This window comes from Aptenodytes forsteri, unplaced genomic scaffold, assembly GCF_000699145.1.
Source record: "Aptenodytes forsteri isolate BGI_AS27 unplaced genomic scaffold, ASM69914v1 Scaffold5, whole genome shotgun sequence".
NCBI lineage: Eukaryota > Metazoa > Chordata > Aves > Sphenisciformes > Spheniscidae > Aptenodytes > Aptenodytes forsteri.
Window position 1 is genome coordinate 5445976 of NW_008795672.1, and position 27804 is coordinate 5473779.

At 38.8% G+C, this 27804-nt stretch overlaps 1 protein-coding gene across 4 annotated transcripts in view; it reads left to right on the top strand.

Annotated features, from left to right (window-relative positions):
• Positions 1-27804, top strand: part of MACROD2 (MACRO domain containing 2) — a 922980-nt gene that overhangs the window by 187064 nt on the left and 708112 nt on the right. For all 4 annotated transcript variants that reach the window (XM_019472914.1, XM_019472915.1, XM_019472916.1 and 1 more), the window contains exon 3: positions 3920-3949. In XM_019472914.1, the coding sequence (XP_019328459.1) occupies positions 3920-3949 (30 nt within the window). The remainder of the gene's footprint in view (positions 1-3919; positions 3950-27804) is intronic.

A 27804-nucleotide genomic window follows, 5' to 3' on the forward strand; every position in this document is an offset into this window, starting at 1 on the left:
TTTTTTTTTTTTAATTATTATTTTTTATTGAAGCCTGTGTTACTGGTGCAGGAAAAAATATTTAAAATTGGATGAGCTCTCACCTCTGCTGCCTCTTGCGGGCCTTTGCTAAGTGAGATGTTTCGGATGGGGCTTTATCAATGTCTGTTATATTCCAGTCTGACAAGGAAGTACGTGGTCTGCTGGCTGCCTGACCACTCTGTGTCATCACTCCTCTTAATATAAATGACTATTTATTTAAAATAATATTTCAAGGTTTGTGTTGTGAGTGGATTTTCAGAATTAATGCCCAGGATTCTGTTGTAGGCTGTAGTTTGTAAGGAGACAATTTTAGAAAGGTTGGGCAGGTCGACTTGAAAGGGTAACACGGGGAATGAAATGGGGTGCAGGAAGTCTTTACCACACATTTCTTTGGAGCCCCTCCTATGCTTCTTTGTTTTCTTTTACTGTTCTTTGCCTTGGTAACTTGGTAGCAATCTCCTCTTTCCTCCACCCCAACGCTCCTCTGACTTGAGAATCTTGTTCAGCTTTGGAATAGAGAAATAAGGACAAGAGGTTAGTCAAGATGGATTTACTAGTTGTCTACGAATGTTGTAACATGTGCTACCTAAGGCTGGGCACGCCCTGAGTCAGGTGGGGGCGTTGTACACGCACACAGTGTGGTGGTGCAACCTGGGGAGCAATTTGGACCCCATCAAGTTTGGAGGTTGAAAGCTCCTGGAGTCCCACCACTGGTTGCTCATACCTACCCATAGTTGAACCTCTACAGCAGGAGCCCCTCTTGAAGTGTTTTGCAAGACTTGATCATTTGGTAGCACTGATGGACAAAATGCAGCTGTAGATTACCACTGGGGGACTGAGAAGAGAGGCAGTACTTGCTGCAACCTAATATGATGTGATTGCAGCCATGGGGCTGTGCTGACCTCCTCTCTGAATCCAGGTGAAAATCCTCAGCTCTGGCTGGGGGAAAGTATTCTTTAGGTGGTAAGTGACAAGTTACTTCTTTAATGGTAAGGCTTTCCTAAAAATGGAAGGAGAGGTATATTTTATTGGACTTTTTTGGTACAATCCAAAAAATCTGAAAATAGAAGTTCTTGCTTTTTGAGTGACACATTATCTTCCTGGAAAGGATGCTGTAAATACAATTCAGTCATGTTCTTTCCTGGCATCATAGGAAAATGGTTTGATTTTCTTCCTAATAGTCAAGCACAATGCTTAAAAAAAAAAAAAGTGCCTGTGAATTATTACTGCAATTTCAATAGCTGTAATAGATGCATTGCAGCCAAAAATCTGTTTGAACTGTTTTTGCTGTTTCTATAGAGAAGTGTGTGATGCTGAGTTATACTATATGTTATTAACAAATTTTAGAAAGTATTGGAAAGAGGAACATTGTCAGGAAAAGTTAATGAGAGAAACATAATTCTCTGAGAAGCTAGCGAATGAGAGTTTGCAGTGGGGATGTTGGCTGGGTATCAGAAGACACTTTTTTAGCAGTGGAAACTTTGGTTACAGTGAGGTATAGCGGGTTTTAGCCGTGTCTCTTAAGTCTCTCAAACATAATAACTGAAATCCTAGAATTTGACTCATTCAAGAACTAGAATGGTAGTTGTAGGTGCATTCTACAGTGCCAAAAAGAATAATCTTGAATAGCAGACCTATGGCAGTAGATGACACTTTGTTACTTTTATTTTCTTTTGATACGAAGTATGCTGTATTTTGTCTCGGATATACTGGCTTTACTGCAGTGAAGGTGATGTTACCTGTTACAGGAATCTGCTGTAGAAATACATGGGGCTGTTTTTAATTTGTGTCTTTAATAGTGAATTTCAGTGAGGGCAAGAGCAGGTAAATATAGAAAGATTGAAGTTCAGTGGCACTCTTTGCAGTATGTCTGCACACATTTATTATTACTATTGTTATGTATTTTTGAAAGGCAATTTATATATGGAAATGTTTGTTCCCTGCTAGCACTGTATAGAGGATAGCCAAGAGTCTAAAGCGGCCTTGTTATGCTATGTAAAAGCGAAGTAACTGTGTCAGTGATGTCCTAGCAACATAGTTGATTCATGGGATATAGATACATGAAAGTTAAGGATCTTGAGCTAATATAACAGTATGTGACAGCCAAAAGGGAGGATTTGCACTGTCTTCTCCAAACTGTGTTGCCCCATCTTTTCTTCCCTAGCCACACTGTTCTGCCACTTGTGTATCTCTCCATGAGCCAGTTCACCTCAGTGATGTGTCAGAAATCTGAACCAGAAGGAATAGTAGATAGTTTTCAGCTGGTTTACTGAGTTACATCCGAAGGAAGAATCCAGACAGCAAAAAGGAAGTCAGGTGCTTCTTTGAAAATGGCTACAAATGGCTTTGGTTTAGAAACAAAGATTATTTGCCCCATTTTCCTCCATCTAATCTTCCAGAATATTAGAACCAGACTTAGATCAGATAGATGCACAAGAACATCCCTCTAGGTCTTGGCCTCAACAATTCACTCAGTGAGTGTAGGAACAACTAGTCCTAGGATGGGTGACTGTCCCTGTAGTTTGCAGTTTATTTTGATTTGATTTTGTCAGCTATGCTGGCTATAAAGCTGCATATTTATTTCTTTAAAGAGCATTGCATTTTGAATAATATAAAGCTACTTCTTGAGTCACTGTAAGATAATAGTATTAATGTTACACGTTGCTTTATAAATCAGAGATCTTGGGTATGCTACTTTGATGGAAAATTTAGCTTTTCAATGAAGACAGTTTCACCGCAGTGTCAGTGAAAGCTGGCTGCAAATGGTTGAGCTGAAAGTGGATGTTAAGTCAGAGATGTTTGTAGAGTATCTGAAAAAGAAATGAGGAGGACCAAGGTAACTGTCGATTTTTTGTGAGAGTCTCAAGAAAGTGATGGAAAAAACCAATAGCAGGGAATTTGCTGTTCACATTCTTCTATGGAGGAAGCAGAGAGAAATCATAGAAACAATAACGTGTAAGAGTAGAAATTTTGGATACTGGAAAATACCTAATTTATTCTGTGTATCTTGCCATCTACCCTTGTCCTGGAGCAGGAAATGGTTTGATGTCTTGCTTCTCCTTTGCTCATCAGCAAGCAGTAAGAAATACTTGTGTCCATCCCTTATACTCTTGTTTTTATACTGCGTTTTATCTATATTACGATAGGACAGGGATTTGTTTCCCAGACATCTAAAGGGTGAATACTTTACTCAAGGCAGGCTTAGAAGCCTAGGCTTTCCTTCTGTTTTTGCCTAGGCAGTGAAAGGAAAATGTTTGGCATGGCTCCAGTTGTGCTAGCTTAATTTCAAGGACCATCTTGTATCACCATGCTCTGAAAATTGCTTTCCATAAGTGATTTATCCATTTCTGGCATGGATAGCTGGATGGTTACAGTGCAGGGGCAATTAAGCATACTGAGTGAAATCCCAACTTAATTGCATACAATGGTAAAACACCCTTTGATATCAATGGGGCCAAGGTTTCTCATCATCCTCCTCAAAGGTCCCATGTCATAGAAAACAAGGAGAGCTAATCAAAAGTTGCATCAAAGTCTATTTAAGTTCCTTTAAAATGAAAGACTTTTACTTCATTTGGTAATCAAAAAGGAATGTGGTTTATAGAATTATAAATTCAAGATTGTAATTTCATAAACTATTCAACACATTAAGCTTTAATAATTGTATTACTGTTTTATTTATTAGATCACATGTTCAAAGATACTGCAAAATAGTGCAAAGGTAAAGATTGTGATTACAATTTACATAAATGATTGTTTTTGCAGTAAATGTTTTTGGATAAGTGGAGAGTAGCAAAGTTACTGAAACAATGGAAAATCTCTTGTGAAACATCTTCTGGTTTTGTTCCATCTATATTTAGGAAGCTCAATGCTAACGGTTCTCCTTTTGTTCTTCTTGCAGCTAATTCCAGCCTTCTTGGAGGTGGAGGAGGTGAGTCTTTGCTTAATGCTGTATTTTTTCTTAAATGTGAAATATATGCCGAGCAAATGTAGTGTTTAGTTGGTTATAAAACAATATATGATAAGTTCAAAAGGTAGAAAAGTAAAATTATTAGATGGGAAAACTCACCAAAGTTAATAACGTTTCATATCATCAAGAGGCAGGGTGTGTGACTGCTGCTGAATCTGTTTTCCTCTCTGGATTAGACTAGGGCTGACCTGTATATGGGGCTAACTGAAACATAAAGGAACCAAACTGCCTTATGTTATGTTGTGTTTAAGTATTTAGGATTTTTTTTTTTTAATTTACTTCAAGGCAACCTTGAATGCGTGTTAAATAAATAGCTTTTAAAAAAAAGTTAAATAATTAAAACATGGTAAAACCTCATTTTAATGAATCAATGAGGTTTTATCTTTGCACTTTTTTTTTTTAAAACTTTGTTGCTTACCCTATTCTGCTTGCCAGAATACTCAAGTAGATTTCAGTACGAATCTTCGGTGCATGTAAGAGATGCTACCAACATGTCTATTAGTAAGACAGAGAGGCACAAGTGCACATAGTGGGTATTGTTTCCAAATATATGGGTGCTGTAGATTGATGCTATTTTGCTTTTTGTGATACTGTAGTATCATCGCCGTAGGAGCTTACACAAGTGTTAACAATTCAGGAAAAGAAAAACCATGAAGAGCTTGATCTCAGTTTTCTGTGACTTCCCCTGCCTCCCAGAGGGAAGTAGAAGAGCTCAGTTGTGGAAATTTCACAGTGCAGGAGCGGTAACAGGCAGCGACTAATCTTCCTTCCTGGCTGGAGTTAAAAGGACTTGATGATCAGAGCTTACATATGCCAGGGTAAAGGAAGGGGCTCTGTAAAAAGACAGAAGATCGCTGTTGCTTGTGAGGCTTGAGGAGAAGTTGTCAAAGCTTTTGTTTTAACAGCCTTAACTGAACAGGCCTCCCTTATTTGTGGACCATGAAAAGGTGCTTGACAACTGCACCCAGGCGTCTCAATAAAACAGTTCATGTTTCTCGGCTGTGTGTCTGGACATTAAAGTACAGGGAAGCCTTACCTGGTAATCCTGTTGGATTAATCTGTTTCTTTTGATTCGAGTTAGTTGTTTGCAGTATACCAAATTTTTCTTTGTTTAAAGGAAAATCCTTTAAAAGGTAATCCTTCGCTAACCATTCATGTTCCTGCGGAGCTGTCTGTGTACCTCCTCTCCAGCACTTGCTCCCAGCTGGTAACATCCAAGAAAAAAAAAAAAAAAAAAAATCAATGCAAATATTCAAATTCCAGTCAGGTTCCCAGAGCACTGCTGCTGCTGAAAGGATTTGGCTATTGACTTTCTGTGGTATTTATTCAGCTGGACCATACTTCAAAAGTTGATGTCCGTTCAGCGTGGCACTAGATGACATGGCTCTCCCTCCGTGGCAGGCTGGATGAGCCCACGCTGTGAGTCAAGTCAGGATTTTTCCTGTGTTTTATGTGTTAGAAGTGGGGGAGTCTCAATCAAGTTAATGTATTGGCAATTAAAACCGCCTCCTTCCCACCCCCCTGCTGCCACCCCACCACCTCCTGGTCTCCTGCCCCCTCAGGGCAGGCTGAGGTGATGGCGGCACACGAGGCTGGGTCAGTGTGCTGCTGCATCTTCTCTTCTGCATCTCCCCTCTCTCCTTCTGCCCTGGCATCATTTTGGGCTTTTACCACCATTTCTTAAATAAGTTTCCTCAGTGGTCTCAGGAAGCTCCTGTGGCAGGTTGAGTTTTGGCGCACAGTGGGTCCCTTGGGGAACTGGCTGCGGGCGGCACAGGGCAGCCCCAATGCCCTCCCACAGAGGAGGTCTCCCTGCAGCCCCCTGTGGCCAAAACCCTGCGAAACACAATCCCAGATCCTTTAATCTCCGGTGGAAGGATAACAACATACCCCCTTGCTTGCGATGCAGGTAAAATACCAAGTTTGACTATTTTATGGTTTAGAGTTTGGCTGCTGGTGGTTGAGGGGCTGTGTTTGTGCTCTGGAGGTGCCGTGAGCCGCCCTTGGGTGGAGTGGCCGACGTGTCCTCAGAGCGCACTCACTTAGGTTTTCCAAGTCTTTTGAGGAAAAATCCTGAGAATTTTGCTCCCAAAGTAATCCCGACTTTGGGCAGCCGCCATGAGGTGTCTGTGGCTCCGGCCTTGGGTGCATGCATTGGTTGTGCCCTTTCAGAGAAGGGAAGGGTGCACAGGGTCTGCAGGCTGGAGCTCGCTCAGGGGAGCACAAGATGGAGGCACCCCTGGCTGGCCCACCTGCCTGCCGCAGGCAGATGAAGCCTGGAGCCCCTACCTCTGAGAAAAATGACTTGTTACTGGCAACGTGCATTTCTCTGTAGAAGGGATCATTTTGTTTCCGGTTGAATGGGTTTGGATTTTAAATTCTGGATATATTTTTTCCTTTTTCCAGGAGGAAGTAGCAGCAGCACTCCACGTGAAATATTGCTAGTGAATTATTAAAACTTTATTATATACGTAAACACCAAAGCCTTCTTTTGATTGCAGATGCTGAATATTTATGATAATGCATAATACCAGTGTAGTTTTTCCAATAATGGGATTCAGATCTCTTCAGTAATGCTCGTTAATTTAATCTCTCTGTCACTGCTGGGGGTATGAATACGTATCTTAGTTTTACAGAAAATTAAAACCAGAAATTTCCACTTGCCCAAGCTCACGCAACAGGTTTTTGTGATTTTGAGCTGCTTTTGAGCTGTTCTCTGTTCAAAATCTTTCTAGAATTGAACACAAAATAGTTGGAAATGGTTATTTGAACACCCTGATCTAATGCTTGTGAATTACTCAATACGGATGTTAAAACCATCTTCTGGAGGAGAACTGTTGAGGAACCCAATGGGCGATGTTGTTGGCAAACATAATGCACCTGGTTGTAAGTTCAGGTGCTGGTGGGTTTGGGTGGCTGCTTATCATCCCTGCGTCAGCTCGGAGCCACATCAGGGCATCTGTGTACTTTGATTTCCCAGAGCCAGAGTAATGATTTGTTCTTGCATTCCCCATTTGAATGCTGTCTATTCATTTTCATGACCATTTGGAATGAAGAGATAAAAGTACAAAAGATACCAGAAACAATTTTTCACAGAACTGTTTAATCATAAAATTGAGAAGCACACAATAGAGCCTTAGAAGAATCTTTAGTTAAATATAGATGTCGAAGGTTTCTTTCTGCTTTTCAAATAACTCTGAAGTTTCCAGGATTTCATTATGAGTTTGGTGAGTGAGCCTTTTTTCTTCTTCATTCTTTACTGTTTTTAATAATTGATTTTTAATTAGGAGGCATATTTCGCTTTCAGGTCTAGATTTATCACACATTCAGCATCTCACTGCTCCTGTTAACTTGCACAAAGTGTTTATGACTTATTTGTGCATCATGTATTATTTGTCCCATTATGTTCAACAGTGCAAAGGTGAAAATTATTAAGAAAATTACCTGCATTTGGAGGGAGTGAGGAAAAAACATTTGCTATTTTGAGAAAAAGTGACCCCTTTTGAAAATGTATCATGAAGTTTTGGCTGTTGAGAAATCAAAATGCCCTATTTTACATGGCAATTTTTTTCTTTACATTCTTTTACAGCTGTGTCAAGGAATGAAAGTATGTGATTTCATGCACTTTGTTAAAGCAAAGTGAGAAAGAGCTGAGATTTCTCCTCCCCCTTACAGTTTTGGATAGTCTGTGGGTTTTTGGGGGTTTTGTGCCCCACTGTCCCCACCTCATTTTCAGTTATTTTCCTTGGGGTTCATTTTTCTTTTAGTAATTTGATGACTGTAACAAAGTTCTTATTGCATGCTGATTTCTGGATTGGCTTGCTTTCTTTGACCTTAAATTGAGGGTCTATTTAAAATAGCAAGCTAGGGATTTTTTTTTCCCCCTCGTAAGATTTTGTTGCCTATACTAGAGTTGGGGAAGGAGACATCATTGTTTATTGTGTCCTGTTATGAACATAATTTTTGTCAGCTCTGTACTTTAAAATGGTAATTTTGTCTTTAAAAACTCTGAGAGGAGACAGGTTATATTCGCAGTCTTTTGTAAGTATTGTTTGGACCCAGTTTAAGTTGGTTGCTCCAAAAGATCTGTCTGCTTTTCTGTTTCTCTCCGTCTCTCTGTCTCTCTCTTTTTTGGCCAGTGTAACTGTGTCTTTTCTAGGGCTTTTGCTGGCATGGAAAAAATTAATTCCTATATAGCCATAAGTATGTTAGCATATCTTAAATGTAGACCAGACCTACCTCTCCAGTCTGCCAAGATATGGTTTGTAGGCATGTCATTTTAAGCAACTGTTACAGCATGGGGAACTTGTATTGTGTTCATGATCACAGTAGGGAACTGGGTTTCTCTGTACGTTATCGGGTAGACTCCATTTTGAAAGTGGGATTTGCCTGCCTTCTTTGTTCGCCTTTACCTCTGTGTTAGATTATAATAGTGGCAAAAAAAGTGTTTTCTCCTGCTGGAAAGAAATTACCACAGATTGACTTCTATCCTGGAAAATGGGTTTATTAGGAGGGAAATGAGCTATTCAATGGCTGGAGTCTTTTGCTGAGCCTGAGAGCAAAATCACATGATGCAGGAGACGGACTTTGTGCGAGGGTCAGTATGCCGCTTCAAAATGCGAGCAGCTACGCTCACCTACATGCAAGCATCTAGTGCCACATCAGCCCAATGAGCTCTCCGAGATACAGGCATGGATCTGGCAGACAGGACGCAGGGTTGGCTGGGCATCTGCACCTTTCCAGAATGACAGCTGAGGGCCAGAAATGTCACTTTGTCTGGGGCAGCTGAAACACTGCTACATACCAGTGTTTGAGCATCTGGGTTGTACCACTTGGGTCCAAATTGATGGTGGAGCTGTTTGTCTTCAAACATGGGTATGGCAGGTATGTAGCAAAACCATCATGGCTGCTGCTAATGCTATAGAAAGAAGTAGAGGATAACTGCTGGTAGGGTGCTGCTACAGAGTCACTGGTGTTTGCCAGCCACCCTGTCTATTTGCCAGTTAGTTGCAGACTAATGGGTTCAAAAAGCCAGTGCTTATCCAGTCAGTAGTGGCAGGAAGGAACAGCTGATAGAAATATCTTTTCTTAACATCCCTCCCCTTGGCCAGGGGTAAAGTTTTTATTCTCACGGCTGTGACTTGGATACACTACTAACCATTTCCAGCCTCCTTCTGATAGTTAAATCTCTACCAAAAAAGGAGGTTTTTCACTGACATCAACTTACATGGCAAATGAATATTCATGACCCTGAGAAGTGACAGTTGTAAGAGAGAAAACGAGAAAAGTACAGGAACTTGTACAAGAGAAAATTGGAGGCAGGAATGAGACAACTTGCAAAGCACCCCATAGCAATGTAAAAGGAGAATACATTTAATATTAGGCTGACCCTACACTAGCCTGTTCAAAATGTGTAACAGGAAGAAGACAAGCCTGTTTTATCCTGAACCAGGATGAGATGCTCTCTGTTTTGGATTTCACAGGGCTTGGGCTTGATATTTACATAATTTAAATGCAAGTGAAGCAAGGGTTTAAATCCAAAGTTCAAATTTGTGCATGACGTGCACATAACATGAATGCATCCCTTGAGAGGAGAAGAAAGAGTTTGGGAAAGGAGCGGTGACAGGATTCTTTCATCGAGAAAATAAGCGTTATTGTTTTGTATTTTTTTATGTCGGTCTGTTGGCATTTTCTTGTATCATGTCAAATACATTTGTCAGATTGGGGTGTGCTTGCAACAAATGGCTTCATGGAACAAATGTGCTTCATCTGGGATTTCAGCTAGCCTCAAAAGCTTTCAGTTGCTTTGTACACTGCGCCATCATATCTTAGGTATTTAGATAATAGCTATGAAGGTACAAAGATTTTCCTAGCGAATAATGATCATGTAGAAGAACTGATAACTTAAGGCAAATGGCTGTTTGCCTTTGTTGCTAATTAATCCCTTTCTGCTAGAAGATTGCTGCTGCAATTCTGTAGCGTTGTTAAAGTGTTTTATCTCTTTTTACTATTTGCATGCTGTTCTTTTTCATCTCTGTAAATAGAGTGGGTTTGAGAGGCCTGTATCCACCACAGTTCCCCCACTGTGACAGTACATCAGCCAATTAAAATTTTAATATTTATGCATTTATGTATTTCTTTCTGTACAGCTGTAATACTAGTTCCCTTGGTAGCCCAGTAGCTCAGGGTAGACTGTAACCCTTTCAAGGTGTTTGGTTCAGCCCAAAATCTTGTTATTATTTATGAGCTTTTTGTTGGATTAGATCAAAGCAAATAGATTTCTCTGTAATTCAACCGCTTTTATAGAATTTATTCAAACTTCCTATGTAAGCAGAATCTTTCTTTACAGGTCAGTTATTCTTGAAATGTTTTTTCTTTCTTTCTTCAATCTGTGTATGTATGTTTGCTTTTTGCCTTCTGTTACTGCAGTGGATATTTCCACGTGAGTTTCAGTTCAGCTTTAATTAAAACTAGTGGATTTTCTCATTTTGTAGTGCATCTAGAGATACAGTGATGATAGCTCTATAAAAAAATAAGCATAGTTTGTTTCAAAAGACCCTTAACCCAAACTGCCATGACTATTTAAATGTGCGCTCTACTTCATAGAGTTTCTTTTTGTTTGTTTGGTTGTTGTTGTTTAAATATGATCTATATTTTGCTCTTTGGCTAGATAGGGGGTGCTAACTCTTTCTTCAGTCATTTTGTACATTCGTATAGTTACAGGTAATAATCATAAACAGGAAGTCTCTGGATTGATTTTAAGTATTTCTTAGTTGTTGCCTAATTGTATCCTGTTAATTACACTTTCCCAGCAGTTACTTAAAAAATAAATAAATTATGTTTTGCTATTTACATAAACTGATACAGGTATGTGATCAGATGTTAAGTGTCAAATGTGTACATATAGTTGTTGATCCACATTAAATGACTTTCCCTAATGAAGACTTTTTTAAAATACATGTTCAGCCTGTGATCCTTTAAAGTGGTTCTCCTGTTCCAGCCAGTGGTATAGGAACATGACCGTATGTTTCTGTCATGAAAAAAATCTAAAATTTAGCGTGTCCAGGCATACTTACTCACCACTGTCCTCAGCCTTTTAATATTGCTGCTGTGTTGACTTAATTAGGCATTAGAAGGTGATGTTTTATTTTTCACTCATCAGTTACTGAATGCTGAGTCCACAACACTCTGAGCTCCCACTTAATTGTGAGGCCTTTTTCTTACTCAGATAGACCGTCACACTTACTCTCCTCATTTTGTTTAATTTTGTTATGAGGTAATTACAGTGTTATGTACCCACAATTAAAAAATGAACGTACACAGTTTCTGCCATATATATATGGCTTTCATATATACATACTTATATATATACATGTCACTATATATATTTGTGACTGAATATGCAGTCTTTTCAGAACGTCAGACTTAGTGTGTGTGTGTGCACGCACACATGCACATGTGTATAAATAAAAATATGGCATTAATTTTGTTAGACTGGGAAAGACCTTTAGTTCATGGTCATTGAAAACTTAAGGTGCTCTTGATAAAAATCCAAGCCGAAAAGGCAGGCAGTTATGTAAGGAATGTATTTGTTTCTTTTTTCCGTTTTTGTTTCATGTTACAGGACAGAGCTGCAAATCAGGATGAGAGATCACAAAGCTTCCCTAATCCACAGATATCACATGATGTATAAGGCAATTCACGGTATGTTTGTTACGTGAATTGGACATATGCTCTAAAAATGTTAGACACTTTTTCCACATATAGACAAAGACTACGTATATGTCTCACACGTATGTCTTGCATGCAGAAAATACAATTAGTTTTTCATTTACCAAGGTGCTGCTCAAGCATCTTAGGATACTTCTGTTGAGACTCTCCCCCTGTAATTGAAGGTGAAGAGCACAGCTCCCAGGGTGAAAATAGAGTCTGGGAGTGCAGGAAGCAACAAGTGTGGCTGTGTGCTACAATGAGAATATAGTAAGTCAGGCATTCGAGTATATATATGTGCTGGTCTACAGAAGACAGTTTTTAAAATTAAGCATTTGGTTGGTTTCCTTAAAGAAAAATCTGTACGTTGGGACACCTGTCAAAGTTGTTCAGTTTCACGCCTAACAATCTCGACGGTGTCCCTTTTGCTGAGGTAAGAATGAAGCGAGCGCTGCAGTGAAGACATGTTTTGTTAGGCTCAAACAGGGGTGGTGGTGTTTTTAAACCTGTTTTTCAGATTTAAGGTCTACAGCTATTTTCCTGGTCCTGTAACAGAAGTACTGACTATTCAGTAGGAGGAAAATGCGAAATGCAATTTAAAACATTTAAAAACCACATTTATTTATTTTTGCAGCTGATATTGAAAGAAATAGAACAAATGAAATAAAGGAGTGATGGAGGTACTTGACTTGTAGACATAGAAGCACTTTTGAGTATCAGACCATTTACTGAAGCTTTCACGCTGGTATGCGTAAATATAAAACAAAGACCTTAATCACTAGAGAGTTCCTGAAAAGTATCTCTAAGCCCTAAGCTCCTTACATTCTACATTAAATGTATATAAATGATAGAGGTATGAGCAGTAAGGCATGGAAAAATGGCAGCAGCTATTTGTTGATCTTTGTTGGTTATTCTTTTTAAAATGTGTGCGCGTCCAATAAAATGAAAATATGGGCATTGCATGACACTAGCGCCTCCCCGGAAGGAGGGAGAAGGTAGCTCTAACTATGTCTGCTGATGTACTCGGGCATGAAAACTCGCATTCCCCAAAGGTCAGAGATTGGAGGCTGTCATCGTCCTTAATGCCCCACCTCCCGTAATGGAAAGAATTCACAATAGTTTCTTCTTTTTGTTTCTAATGAAAGCAATTACTTCTTAGTCACCATATTTTCAGAGAAAATCTTGAATAAAACCTGGGATTAAACTATAGTGACAAGCAAAAACCAAGTATTGAAATTACTGATATTATAGAAAGAGATTACAGCTCTCTTCTTGCCGCGTAGAATGAAGGATTATGAAATCAGGTCTGCATTCACATCTCACCTTCTATTTCAAATTTTCTGCTCTTTCCACAGAGCTTCACTACTCGTTTATGAGTCGCTCTTTGCTGATCACATTTTTCCGAAGTTCCTTTGTTCTGTGCAAAACGCTTACAGATTATAACATGCAGCTTTTCAAAAGCCAAGAAAATCTCCAGCAGGGTGGCTGGCAAGATGGTTGAGTTTTGGAAAGATCTCTCCTTCTTTGTTTTCTGTATGCCTCTCTTTGCAGCTCTCTTCCTTCCAGTTTTGAGAACCCTCTATCAAAACAGACCGTATAAAGTGGAATGAACTTGGGGAATTATTAAAAAAAAAAAAAAGAAATGTGGTGATTGCTAATGAAGGATTAAAACTCTCATATAGGTGGAACTGATTTTTAAGAATTAGTGGAAAACCTGTATGTACAAGTCTGTCTTTGCAGTTGCTCGTCTTTTCTAACTGATAAAATCGGATGGTAGTGCAGCTTCCAGTTGTTAATTTTCATTCTCATGCCATACAGCAAGCTACAAATGATGCTCCCATGATTTCAGAAACAAATAAAAAAGCTTACACACACACCCCTCCTTTGCACCCTTTCTAGGGCTTCAAGTTTAGCCTGAATCACTTTGTAGATTCAATTTAGACTTTATTTTTAAAATCAGTTGTAGTGGGGGAACAGTAAACTGAGGTGTGAAGTAACCAGGGACAGGAATCGCTGAGGATGGCTTTGCTATGAAAGAAAATGCATGATGAACCTCATCCGTGTGAGCATTGTTATCACAGAATCCAAGTGCTCCACAGACCTTTGGTGCATTTATCCTAATTGCTCTGTAACAGAGAAGTAATGTTTTCTCCATTTTACAGTTGGGAAAATGAGACAAGGAAACTGTATGTTTTGCAAAAGGTCCAAGCAAAAAAGAGCAAAAATCAGCTCTCTGAAGGCAAAGCATAACTCACTGGGGTTTCATGCCTATATCAGTTTTGCAAATAGGAATTTTGATTCCTATCTGGAAGGAAGAGGAATTTTAAGTTTAGTACCAGTTTCATGGGCAGAAACAGGATGATAGTTGGAAAAAGAGAAAACATACTCTACTAAGAGCAACTTTCTGACGATTAGACCTTAATTGGTTATACAGCAAATTCTCTAAAGGAATGGCAGAAGGACCACTAACTGGAAATAAGATACTGCTAGATAACTAGTATTACACCAATGGAGATAAAATTGAATCTAGGAAAAATGTGACGTATTTGAGGCTACCACCATTAGTAATTCTAAATAAACAGCGATTCACTGTTCTTATTTGAGGCTTTTCTATATTTAGAGAAGGGCTGTTTACTTTTATTTTGAATTTGTATATATAGTATTAATAACAAAGCATTTAAAAATCTTTTTTATGACAAAAATACAGTCTTCTGGATTAAGAAAGTAGCTAATTTTATTATCTACTAAATCTAGCCTCTTCCAACAGCAGAAGAATGTCAATGATTCTCCCATTAAAAATGCTACCTTATAATTATGTGTAAAATAGTTGTTTTTTTTTCTTTTACAAATCACCTTATTTACATCTTTTTCCTTGTTCTTCTGTAAATGCCTTGTACTGTGTAGGGTTTCTTATTCAAGTTTCTTTTAAAGCTAATTTATCTTTTTAAAATTCAAAATCATACTTTTGCCATTTGGACTGACAGATCTGTAGTGTTGTAGTTTTGGCTACATATACAGTAGCAAAGAACAAAATATTTTTTGTCACACTTCTACTGTTGCGATTCAGTCTGTTCCTTTTACATTATCAGCTTGTTTCTCTGGGCTTCATAGAGGCATCTGTTAATTTTTATTGGGCAGGGCTGCAACTTAGCAAACTCACGTAAGCGTCACAAGTCATTCACAAATGTGGATGATTAAACCAATTATGTCTTGGCTGAGTGATCTATGAGTGTATTATATGCACACAATGTTAAAAGAATGTTATTAAGGTGCAAAACCAAGTGCTTAAAGTTAGGAAGTGCCAAAATTAAAGTTGCCTGCAGGCTCGCAGTCTCTATGCATATATGTATTATGATGTTGCCTCTAACTGTACAATTGCACTGTTTTTCCAGCTGGAACCTCATCTCAGTCATCCTCTTTGTTCCAAGCATAAACCGTGTTTCACTTTTTGTGTACTTAAATTCTGGTCTGCAAACCAGTATTTGTTACGGTACTTATCAGTTCGGTATATGATTTCATAAGTAAATTAAAGATTTCATAGGTAATATATTTGTCTTCCTCAAAACAATGGTGTTACCTTTACCAAAAGGAAAAAAGAAAAGAAAAGCAGAGATTAAGGTCAGAATTCTAATTTTAAGGCCCAAGCTATGCAGCAAGGGACTAATTTCTGTAACGAAATGGAAGTCCTTAAATTTCAAAAAGTATGTCTGGTAAATTCCAAGCGAGTCTGCAAACTGGAACTTGTACATCAACTCAGGGTGTAATGCAACATTATAAATCGTCAGACTGATATTCACCTTGAGATTCCCACCTTCTTCTCTACCTCTTGTTCCCAGTCCCACTACCTGCATTTTACAGTTTACTGCTCCCTTAATCACATCCATTCGAAAGTCTGTTGGCCTAAATTTACATATTAAAGAGGGATTGGTTTTAGGGAGGTTTTTTACTTAGATGATTTCAGGCTGCAGTCTTAAAAAAGTTTGCTTTGACGTGATTAAGGAGCAGAGAGCTGATTGAGAGAGGAGTGATGGGTGTGGAAACAAGTGCGAAGGGGAAGAGATGAGTGATGACTTCCTCTGCTGCTGGGCAGATTGTAATGTGAGACCCTGTTCTCAAACATTTGGGGTGTGGGGAGTGAGTGTCCCCTTCTAACTTCTTACCTTAATGTTCACTTCTAAAAATTAGTCTCCGTGTCTAGCCAGTCACAGTTTCTCTCTGCTCCTGGCTCACTGTCTGATTTCTTTACTGGGAAACGGTTTAGTTTTAGTCCCAGGCCAATTTCCCAGATTCTCTCTCTTTGAATTCATGTGCCTGTGCCCTTTCGTTGCCAGCTTCACTCTTATGCCATATCCTAATCACAGCTTTAGTCACCAGTCCCTCTCATCCTGAATCATGCCATCTGCCCCTAAATGCAGGTAGCGCCCCTTTCTCCTTCCTTTCGCCAGTTTGTACTGGGATGAAGGGAAAAGTGTTCTGAACCGGCAGTAATTTGTCGAGCCGAATGAATTCATTACTCAAGCAAATGAAAGAGAACTGCCAATTTCAGAGTTGCTGTAAGTGAAGAAATTGTTTATGGAAACCTACAGTTAGGGTTGTAATCTTTGTTTATCTTTCAATCACAATTTTGATGTAAAATGGTTAGCCCGACCTAGCTGTACCACGGTGGTCACCCCATCTGCTGTTCCATTGCTCTTAGGAATGAAGGCAGTATTGTCGATGTAAAAGGATAAAACCCCTGGTGTTACTACCTTCTTTGTATTTCTTCACCCTTGATGACTGGGCAATAATTTCTCCACAGGGATTATTTGTTCAAGGGTGGAGCCTCTGTTCAATCCAGATACAACCCAGCTGCGGTGGAATTTAGCCTCTTCTCTGGGCTTACAAGCAATTAGCACTTCAGCCAGGACTGCCTGCCCTCCCAGAGAACAAAAGATTCAGCAGAAAACTTTTCCCTTGAAATGACAGCTGGACAAAGAATCGGCAGATTTATCAGGCAATTATTTTGAGTCACTTTTTACAGAAAAGAAAAGTAGCATGACCTCACCATGGACTGAGATGAGACCTCTTATATGTATAAGTTTATATGTAGGTAACTAGTGGAACGAGTGTCAAAAAAATGAATATTCTTAATAACACCAGGTACAGATAACAGTCATATGTGCGTTTTGAAGGAAATTCACTCTGATGACAGGTCAGTTTTTCATCAGGAGCTGGAAAATTGCAAACATATGATTATTCAAATAAGATGATATCTGCAAATAGGATATACTAAGCAAATACTGTAAAGTTCATATTAGATATTATTATCTTCTTCTCCCTTGAGAGTTGATTCGGCAGGAGCAGTTGAATTTTTTTAAACATAAAGAGTGTGGATGTTTCATTATAAAGGAAAAAAGTACCAATGCACATCAAATATTAAGTAGGATTCTCTCTTTTTCAAAATTAATTCCCAAATTTGATGCTATAAAATTTTAACAGTTGTGGGAGAGCTCCCAGAAGACCCTTCATTATGTCTCATTATTACAGCATATGTGAGGCCATAGTACCCTTGGTTGCCATAGCTCCTTATTTAATCAAGAAAAATATGTTTCATGGCTGCACAGCTGGGTAGCCTTATGTATCTATAGTTTTGTCAAGAAACAATCGTATCTGTGCCCCATACTATCTTAATGTGAATTTTGCTTCCAAAATTCATAAACCAGACTTCTTATTTTTTATTTCTTGACTGCATGGTAAAGTTTAAGGTCAGACCACAATTTTGCCTAGTGCTTCTTTGGGTTTTCTTAATAAAGGAAAGGCTTTTTTCCTTTTGCAAGGCCAAATGTGATTGCAGGTTTTTCGTATTGCAGCGCAAGGAAGGCAGAGTCCACACTGGTGGGTGTGACAGGTTTGCCATCAAGCATATGGCTGTATGTTTTTTAAAAACAATCTGAGTTCTTAATTATGTGTTTTTCTTTCATTTATGTTATTTAAAACCTAATACTTCTTACTGAACAAGTTGTTTCAGGTCTTCTCTGGAACTGCTATCAAATAGCAGTTTAAATATTATCTGGCTTTAGCAGGTGCCTGTGAAGCAGCCCACAAGGCTAATGATGAAGGATCAGGACACATAAGAGATTTGTAGACTCCTTAGTTTGTTCCAGGCTGCCCAACCTGGTTTTGCTTTTGTAGTGCAAAATGTCTGTAAATGAAAGTACACCTTCTGAATTTCTGGAGAGAGAGACAAGATGACAGCAGTACTCCTGCCTGCTCCTTTGTGAGTAGGTCTCCCCTGATGCAGTTGCCCTAAAATTACAAAAGGGTGCAAATGGCTGCCGCCTCCTCATCTGTGGGAAGAAATCAGACATGAGAGTTGTAGGCTTGGCAGTTAAGCATTTCCATTTGTAGAACACTGACATACTAATGATGGTAATTTTGCATTTGTTACTACATGCCTAATCTAATTAAGTTTTTCTTAGGGTACAATTGTTGTTTTCTGTATTTAATTATGTAAGCACCAGGTGCAAATGTTAACAGTAGCTGGATTCAGAAGGAAACCTTTTATCTTTGTGTTATGCAAGACCTTTTTTCTATATCTTTAATTTTGCAGTTAAAAAAATGCGCACAGTATTTGGTTGTTCCAAGGAGTTATATTATCGTTTCTGATTGATATACATAGGAAACGCTAATGAGGACTAAAATTTTATATTACTCTTAGTTTAAATGTGTTTAGAACTATTTATGAGCTCTACATTTTTGGTTTCAGGTGTTGCAGTAGTTCAGACTCCTTTTCCCAGCTACACTGCTGATTTTGAAGGTTGGCAGCCTTCCCAAGCTCCACAACAGATCTGCCCCTGTCTATTTGAAAAGGTCTGAACTACGCAGGGGTCTGTTTGAATCTGAATTTTGTGGAGCACTGGTAAAACTGCTTCTGTGACTGCCAGCCTGGCTGTGAACTTTTTGCCACCATTTCATCAATGCTTTTTCAAACATTGAAAGAGAGTTTTCAGTAGAATTCTTTGCCTGGAATAATAAACTCAAGTATTATTTTTAAAGCTCAAGGACCTGAGCTTTGAAATGATGTAAAAGACTGCTCGGAGGCAAGTGACTCTCAGAAGGTTTTGAAATTATAATGTTACTTTTTAAATAGAGTGAACAGGAAATGCAGTAAACTTTTCCACCTGTAGATTGGTAATTGTTTTAATCTATTAAGTAAAAATAAGTGAAGCTTGTATTTTCTAGTTTCTCGTCATTCATTAGTAATCTATATTTACATAAATTTGGCATTAAGTATAATAGAAAAATGAGAGAGACAATTGATGGTGTTTGTTCTAAAGCGTAAGGTACCCATAAAACATTCTCATTACTAATGAATTACTAAATTGTCTACAGAAGCATTTTTCAGCCTTTTCTAATTTGTGAATGACTATACATTTTGTAGTAGAAGTATGGCATGTATGTACCGTGAGTTTAAGCCTGCTACCAGCATGCCGCCTTCTCTTAGTTACCTTCCATGGATTCCTTCAAAGTAGGGTTTTTAAGCCCTCCATGGACCGCAAGTCAGTAGTCGTGACCTGAGATATGCTACCTTTCATTTAAGGATCCTGTGTGATCACTTTTCATTGGGCTGTGAAGTATGATTTTACGGTTGACTGTTGAACCATTTTCAGTATAGAAACGTAAAGGTTCACATTTATACTGGTGAACGGTTGATCCATTGTTTTCATTCTAGATCCGGGTAACGAAAGAAGCTGTGTCTGAGAGTTGTTTTGAATTAAGCTTTCCAGTGTTGTTAATGCTAGAGCTTTCCCCCATCCCTGCCATTGTTCTTAGAGACCTCAGTTGTTTCAAGTTTGATTTGTTTCTTACCCTTCAGGCTTTTAATTCAAACTCCACCCCTTTGATGGTTTATCACAAAATTTGTTCAGAGGCTTCCATTTTTTAAGGTAGTCTTTTAACTACTACTGATTATACATTGCATCAAAGAAAAGTGGTTGAAAACTTTAAAACCACAAATAAAATATACATCAATGGGTTACAGCAATGAATGCTAACATACTGTTTCTTCAGAAAGAGTCCTTCAGGGACAGAAGACCATGTTTCGGGTGATGTGAAAAATAGTGAGCTTGACTTCTGAGAACAGCTTGCCAGAGTTAGTCCTCAGGTTTTACTAAAAATGAATTTTAAAAAGATTAAAATAGGTATGTTTAGTATTAGTTCGTAGAAGTCTTCGAATTAGTATCAGGATTAATTCTTTCTGGCAACGTATTAGTTCGGAAGTCTTCGAATTAGTATCAGGATTAATTCTTTCTGGCAACGAGGCCTGCGCGCTGATGGGAATAATAACTTGTCACTTAGTTCCTAGACGTTTTTTGCTTTTGGATTCATTTTTCCATTATTCCTGTTCCAGGTGTTGGTTTTTTTCCCCAGAACTACAATGATTTATTTGGCTGATAATACACAGGCTGCGATATTTCCGAAGTTGATATCTGTTTCCATGTAGGGATGCTTGGAAAAAAAGAAAATAAGACTATCTTGCAAAAAATATGCTGGCCTCATTAGGTACAAAAGTGTCTCAAATGGCCCTGAAGCAACACTGGCTTCTCCAGCTTCTCAGCATGAAAACATGTCTAAGTAAGTTATTTTATTTCAGGACAGTGAACAGCTTGCTTCGGATTCAGCAACTGTGTTTATTCTTTGGTTTTGATTTTTCTCCCAAATGAAGAATGTCACTCTGCATTGTTTACATTTACATCTCAAAACAATTAAGCTAAAACAGCTTCATAAGATTTGGAGCTGGCTTTCTCTCAGGGAAAGCTTTACATTTAGTTTCCAGAGTCACGCAGTAAATAGACTTATTTTTGTTTTTTCAAGCTGGTACGATTGCATGTGTTCATCTTTCTGAAGAGGTTGAATGCTGTTGATTTTGAATTGTGCATATTGGCAAGGAAACTTCCCATAATTTCTGTATAGGGCTTTAATTATCTTTATGAGAAGAACAACTAACTGATTTGTTATACCTTTGGGGATATTTTTTATTATATCTTTGGGCATCTCACCAAAATACCTTTTTCATGAAGAAGTAGAGTAGAAAACAGTAAAAGCTTGCTTGCCTTCGATTACAGGATCAAGTACAAACAAAATTCAGAGACTTTATTCCATGTATTTTTCTGTGTCCTTGTACTATACCCATCTGTGAAATATATGAAGAACTTTTGTAGTCTGAACTGAACTTGATTTCTAACATAATTCTATTGTTCTAGTGCTTAGTCACAGAAATATTACAATATGTAGGGGAACTTCAAACAGACCTAGTGTTGCTAAGTTTTTAGGGGACCATCCTGCTCTCTTTCATTCCTTCCCCATTTCCAGGTTTCATCAACCTACTCCTATACAGTCATGATACATGTTGCTGAGTGTGCAATCTGATATTTCTTTGCTCCCTGTTACAATACCTGTCATTTCTTTCTCAGTAGGCAAAGCTTTAAAAGTAATTTTCCCTTAGGGCAAGCCACTGGGGTAAAAATTTAGAAAAGGCTGTAAAGCGTAAGACCTTCTCAGCTTTCTTATTTCTGGATCCTGATTCTGTTTTCTCCTTGTGGGATGAAAGGGGATGCCTGAGGTGGCTGTACGAACGAGCTGCCTTCTGTACACTGTTGCTTCCTCCTGCCGTTCCTTAGCAAGGGCAAAGCCTTGTTTCAGCCAAGAACACAAAGTGTTTTGTACTAGATGCGCTATATGGGTTGTGCACACATGGGACTGAACAGATCAGAACTCTTATGTAGCTGCTTATATGGCTGGCTGCCATAATGACCTGCCGTCCAGGGCTGTATGAAGACCTTCTGATGCACAGGCAATGTAGGACATGAGTTTTGTATCCTATGTGTGTTTTTCTCTATACATATACTGCTTGGGCTCTTTGAAACAGAACGATACCTTACAGACAGTGTCTGTCCCTCATCCTCTGACCTCAGCAAGCTCCCTGTGAAGAGTCCCAGAGTGTTTTCATATCCCTCTCACTTGCCAGGGGACAGAGCAGGTGTGAAGCAGGGCAAATGGGGGCTCAGTCCCTTGCAGATTGAAGGAGACCCTAATTTTCCTTCAGATGCTTGTCATGCCTCTTCCTGAAGGCTGTACCTACAGAGCTTGGGGGCAACCTGCTCCCTGGAATTGGTAAGTGGTGAGCAGAGACAGGCATTGGGCTGTGGGAAAGGTGCTCCCGGTTCCCAGGGCCAGTGCTATCCCCTCTGACATTCCCTGTGCCCCTGCTTCCTTCCCCCAGCAGCAACAAGAATGATCAGCGTCATTCCTCCACCGGTTTTGCAAGCGGTGCAACCACAGTTAAGAGGTCTGCTGTCAGCAGGGGTTGAGAGGGCACCAGGTGGGATTTAACCACTGTTGCATATACAGTTCAGAATAATTTTCTGCTCCTTTGATAGTTCTTGATGTGTTTTATTCAGTTCCAGTCTAATCAAGTTAAATGTTTTAGCACATTGTCTTTCTTCAGACTTTTTACAGAAGGCAAGTGTAATCTCTCTTAAAAAGAAAAAAATAATTCCCCTTTCATCTTTCTGGGGAGATCACTTTATTCATGTGTAGTGACCTGGCTCAACATTTGATAACTAGTGTGTCACTGAAAGTTCCTCATTACGGTCCCAGCTTGCAGACCACCTGGAGTGCTTCATTATTAACGTGAACTTCAGGTTAAATTTTTAGATCTGTGCAGGTGCATTTGCACTATTCATTGCAGGCTGGCGACACATGCCTCGTGAAGGGACAAGAGTACGTGAGGCTGAATGTGTCTAAAGGCATATGGAGCACTTATTGTTTTGACACCAGCCTTATGAGGAGTGTAAGGACTGAGGCTCGAGCTCTGTGTTGATAATCTAACTTTTGCTTTCCTTGGCAATCGTTCTTTGATATATAGGCACTTAATCTCATCGCCTGGAGAAAAGAAGTAGAGAAGTCAGAGAGGGGAGGATAAAGGGGAAGCGACACTCCGGTTAAAGCCAGTAACATGGGAAAAGCGTAGTTCTTATTCCAGACATGAATGTATCTTCGGATGTAGATGATAGTTACATGGCAACCAGACACTGCAGAGCCCTCCAGATTGCTACTGGTTGTAGTGCAAGATATAAGTAATCCTGCTGATGCAGCTAGGATGCTGTTAAGACGATAAGTTTAGGAAGAATCTTGCACCTCTTTGATGGAAGCTTAATTTTGACTGTTTTTTGCAGTAGTTGCTTAAACCACCTAAACTCCACCAGCCAACCATCTTTGCCTCCTGAAATCAAACAAGTGACCTACTGAATTCAATCTCTGATCTTAACTTGTTTGGTTTATAGTCTAAATAAATAAAAAGGCAAAAGATAACAGTCTAGTGTCGCATACAGAACAACAGAGCTCTGTACAGTTGCAGGGTTATTCCCTGAGGTTTTGTTTGTGGGTTATTTTTCCTTTTTTAAGGGGGAATTTCTTTGGGGACTTCTCTCTCTCTCCCTCTGTTTTTTTGTTTTGTTTTAAAAGAAATATGGAAATAGCAGAAGTGGGAGGAGAGGTGGATTCATAAGAGCAGTGGAGCTGGAAGGACAAAGGGAGATGGGCTGAAAAGGAAGGGGAAAAGAACGGTTACAAGTGTGTGAAAGGGAGTGGGAGGAAGAGGAAATCTGAATGTGGGATTGAGAGCACTGGGAAACGTGGGCAGGAATAAATTGGATGGGGGAAGAAAACTCCTGAAACGTGGTGGTGTTTTCTTTCAAGATGCTAGCCTTGTTACAGTAAGATAGCCTCCACTACTCATTGAGGACCAGATCTTGACATTGTCTGCTTAAAACAAGTAATAAAATATATTGATGCTTTTTTTATGAAGAGCTAAAGCACCAAAAGGTACTTCCTCAATAGCTTAATATTTTAAACAAACATCTCTCTCAAGTGTTGAAGGATTAAGGGTTTTAAAATCTTATACAATTGTATATAATTTGTGTAGTTGAAATCTTCCTAGTCATTTTACTCTTATTTAAACTGAATATATGCTGATTCTTTTTTCTTTGCACATGTAAAGAGCAGTGCCCTGGTTTTCTAACAGGGTATCGTAGCACCTACTTCAGTTGAGTTGAATATGCATATGGTCTGAAAATGGGAATGCAAATTGCCTCTGGGGTAGAATTTGGTTTTAGTGACTAAGGTGGTCATGATCGTCTGCTTTGTCTTGAAAAGCTGATAGAAAATCAACAGATCTGACGACACTGTAACCACCACAGACTAAAATTTCATAGAAATAACCATTTTTGAAAATTACAATTTTATTCATAAACCTTATCCATACAGTAGCTCTGTCCAGTTATATCTGAATACATCAAAGTTGAGAAATCAAAGTAAGGGTATTTTAGATCAATGTTTCTGGTTCTGCCCAGTAACACTAGAAGATGAAATCTCTTTCTGATATGACCCAGCTCCTGAAAAATTCGTTTTTCCTTTTAAAAAAAAAAAAATCAGTAAATTAGATCTCTAGGCACAGATTTTCTAAATTTGCTGTTAGTGCAGTTATTTTGCCTTTTGGAGTTGTTTTCAAATATGTGGATGTACCTATCTTGTAGCATTTTAAAGTGCTAAATTGCCATTTAAAAGATGAAAGAAGTCTGGAAATTTATTGTATAGTTTAAAATGAATTAAATATACCAATTAAAGTTATTTAATATCTGTTATCATTTTTCATCTACACCTCAAATATTTATGGGAAAACATCCAAGAATTTGTATGGTATATTTAAAATGTGTCTGGTGAATGTCCCACGTGAAATAAATTATTTTTATTGCATTTTGGAAAAGTGCATATTTAATAGTGAAATGCTTTGCTTATGTACTTGTACAACTCCAGTGTATAATATGGGTCCAAAGGTCTTTAATTATTATAAAGCTAGCACTTTAGTGACAAAATAATGGCTCTGATGTATCTGTAACTTTGGGATTAGTTATTAGAAAGGTATCGTATCTTTCAACTCTTCCTTATGTGATGTGACATTGGTGCCCCAGACATTTTTTACTGCATGAGCAATCAACATAAATGAAAACTAGAAAGCATTCATGTTAAGACAAGAAGCAGTGTTACTTTCAGTAAGGTGACTTCAGAAAACTGTCACACAGATATTTCACTGGAGACGTTCTGGTTTGACCTCTGCTTTACCATTCCTTCTCTCTTTCTTTTTTTTTTTTTTAATGATTAAACAGAGGAGAAGGGGTTTGTAAAAGCCCTCAAAAAAACTGACAGTTCCTTGCAGAATGTAGTTCTTTCTAATTTCCATATATTTTCCTGCAGGAGAATGGCTCTCTAAGAGCACATTAGCCTTCAACCTTGGCAGGTGTAGAAGTAAATCTGCAGTATTATGATTGAAATGTTATACCTGCTTATTCTAAAACTGACATGATAGGTGACAAATGACAGAGGCATTACTGGGTCAGGTGAAGTCTTTGTCATAATCCCTTTTCCCCTAACTTCTAGCTGGTGCAGCAAAAGAGAATCCTGTTGCAAGGATTATTAACACCACCTGCTACAAAATTCCTTTGGGAAGGACCAGAGTGCTTTGGATTCGAACACTGACTTTGAAACATACAGGAAGATGGCACAATCTCTGCAGATACTGTAATGGCTACTTCAGTTTTGTTATAAGACAGTCTTTCCACTGTTAAAATGTACTATTAAGGATATAAATGCTGTTTCTCTCATTTCAATGTAAAAATACATTAATTTTAAATGAATTCCTGAAATACTTGTGTTCACAGGATTTGGACATGCAGTCTGCTACAATGAATTGTGCTGCAAGGTTTAACTGATCTCTGGGTTGAGGTCTTGCCCCTTAGTTTTGGGTAGCACAAATGGAAAGATCTATCTCCATTATATAGGATTTTTTACTCTTCTTTCTTCTCCAGCACTGTTTCATGTTTTTGTAAGTTTTACCTTTTGTCTAATTCATCCATAAGGCTGATTCTTCCCTCAAGATCGCCTGTGGAAAAATTATTTCTCCCTCTGGTAGACTACTTCTGTGCTACTTCTCTTCTGTAACTCCTATACATTCACTAGGAAGGCATACAATGCTTCCTGGCTGGCTATGGGGTATGCGGCTGATACCCTGCAAGGGCGATGGGCCGGAGAGCGGAGAGGACAGGTGCCTGACAAGAAGCCCAAGCACCAAGTGTCACCCCAGTTCATCTCCTGTTCCCATGTTGGCTTTTGGACTTTTTCAAAAGCCAGATGAGGGAAAGGTGTGACTCCTTTTAATTGGCGAGTGGCATTGATATGGTCCGTTTCCTGCTGGAACTGCCTGAAGGAGAACAGGCAGAGCAGACTAACAGGAGAAGCCCTGGGCTCTTTTAATCTCAATCTCTGATTGCAGATCCCCCTGGAACCAGGGGGTGAATCTGTCCCTTTGTATTTTTGAGTGAAGTGAGTGCTGATTGATTTGTCAAGTGATTACATGCTCAGATGAGATACTGGAATGTATAGTTTGATTTGTATTCAGTACCACAGCAATGCCTAGGAGTAGCTTCATATAGTACAATGAAGATTGTAGTCATTGTAGGAGAATGTGTACATAGAAATCACCTTTCTGAATGTCTTTTAGAACCTTACTCAGCATCGTATCTTTTAGTTTGTTTTCTTTTGGGGGAATTTTCTGACCTTGCACTTGCAAAAATGGAATGCTGCAGTTTAAATGTTGGCCAGAAGGACCTGTTTCTAAATCAACAATACCGAAGTGCGCTGAAGTTAATTGCCTTTTGAGGGTATATCTGTCCTTTCTAAACTCAGATGCTGTAGTATGTATCTAAGCTGTGAGGAGTTTTCAACTCATGAAGAGCTTTAAACAAATACTTTGGTTGGTTGGCACATTTATACTATGGAAGATGTTGCTCCTGTGAATACGAGTCCTAGAAGGTCGTCTTTCTACATAAATGCTTGCTTGCTCTAAATAAATCCCCCCAAGACCCAACTACCCATATTTTGGTCTTGGCTGGCCATTTTGTGTTGCCATCCCCTGTCTGCCCCTTCACTCGTCATGACATATTACTCACAGAGTCAAACTTACACTGTTGGAAAACCTGTAAGCTCCTTTAAGATGAGTCTGCTTTCCACGCTTGCTTGCTCTAAATAAATCCCCCCAAGACCCAACTACCCATATTTTGGTCTTGGCTGGCCATTTTGTGTTGCCATCCCCTGTCTGCCCCTTCACTCGTCATGACATATTACAGAGTCAAACTTACACTGTTGGAAAACCTGTAAGCTCCTTTAAGATGAGTCTGCTTTCCACAGTTTTAAGCTTTGAAACCTAAAAAAAGATGGCATTTTGCACAGTTTTTCGGCAATACCTAGGTGCTGTTTACTACTGTTACTGATTACTAATGTACCTGTGTTTCTTGAAAAGTAGTTTTCAGGATTTGAGGCATAACATACTATTAGTCATTTTTTTCCTTTTAATTCAGAAGACGATTTTTGTACAAGAGGATCTTAAGAAGCAATTGTTATGATGTGAAGTGAATATATTAAATTGTGATTTCTGAGATAATCTTGGAGTCTATTTTAGAAATTAAGTTGAGGCTATTTAAAACAATTCTTACGTAGTAGCTGCATTTCCTGAGCAGCGGCTCTTCGCTTTGGTGAAAGCAGGGGAGTGGGAATGGGTTTTTTTTCTATATTGTACATTAATTACACGTGTTCACAAGAAGTGACTCTCTGATTAAGGACATTGCTTTTCCATACAGAAATAATAGTTTTGTAAGTTTTATTGCCATCAAGCCACTAGTAAAACCAAGTTATTTTAGGAATACTAGAACTAATAAAAGCTTGACTTCCTTTGAAGTTGTGGCTTTGAGTTGACTGTGAGCTCAACCAAACCTCTTTCCCTTGCCGTTTGGGCACCTGAAATGTGAGAAATAATTACTAATCATTATTTGTTTGGCAGAGACCTGACTGGATATGACCAGATTGAAACTTACAGGTCTGTAAATGGAGCAAAGAATGCATGGTCTTAAGCTGAGAAAGATGGGGATTGATAATCCAAAGGCAACACAGATATTAAATATGAGCTTGAGTTTGTTCCCTGTATTTGTAGAAACGTCAACGAAGAGTGGGGTTGA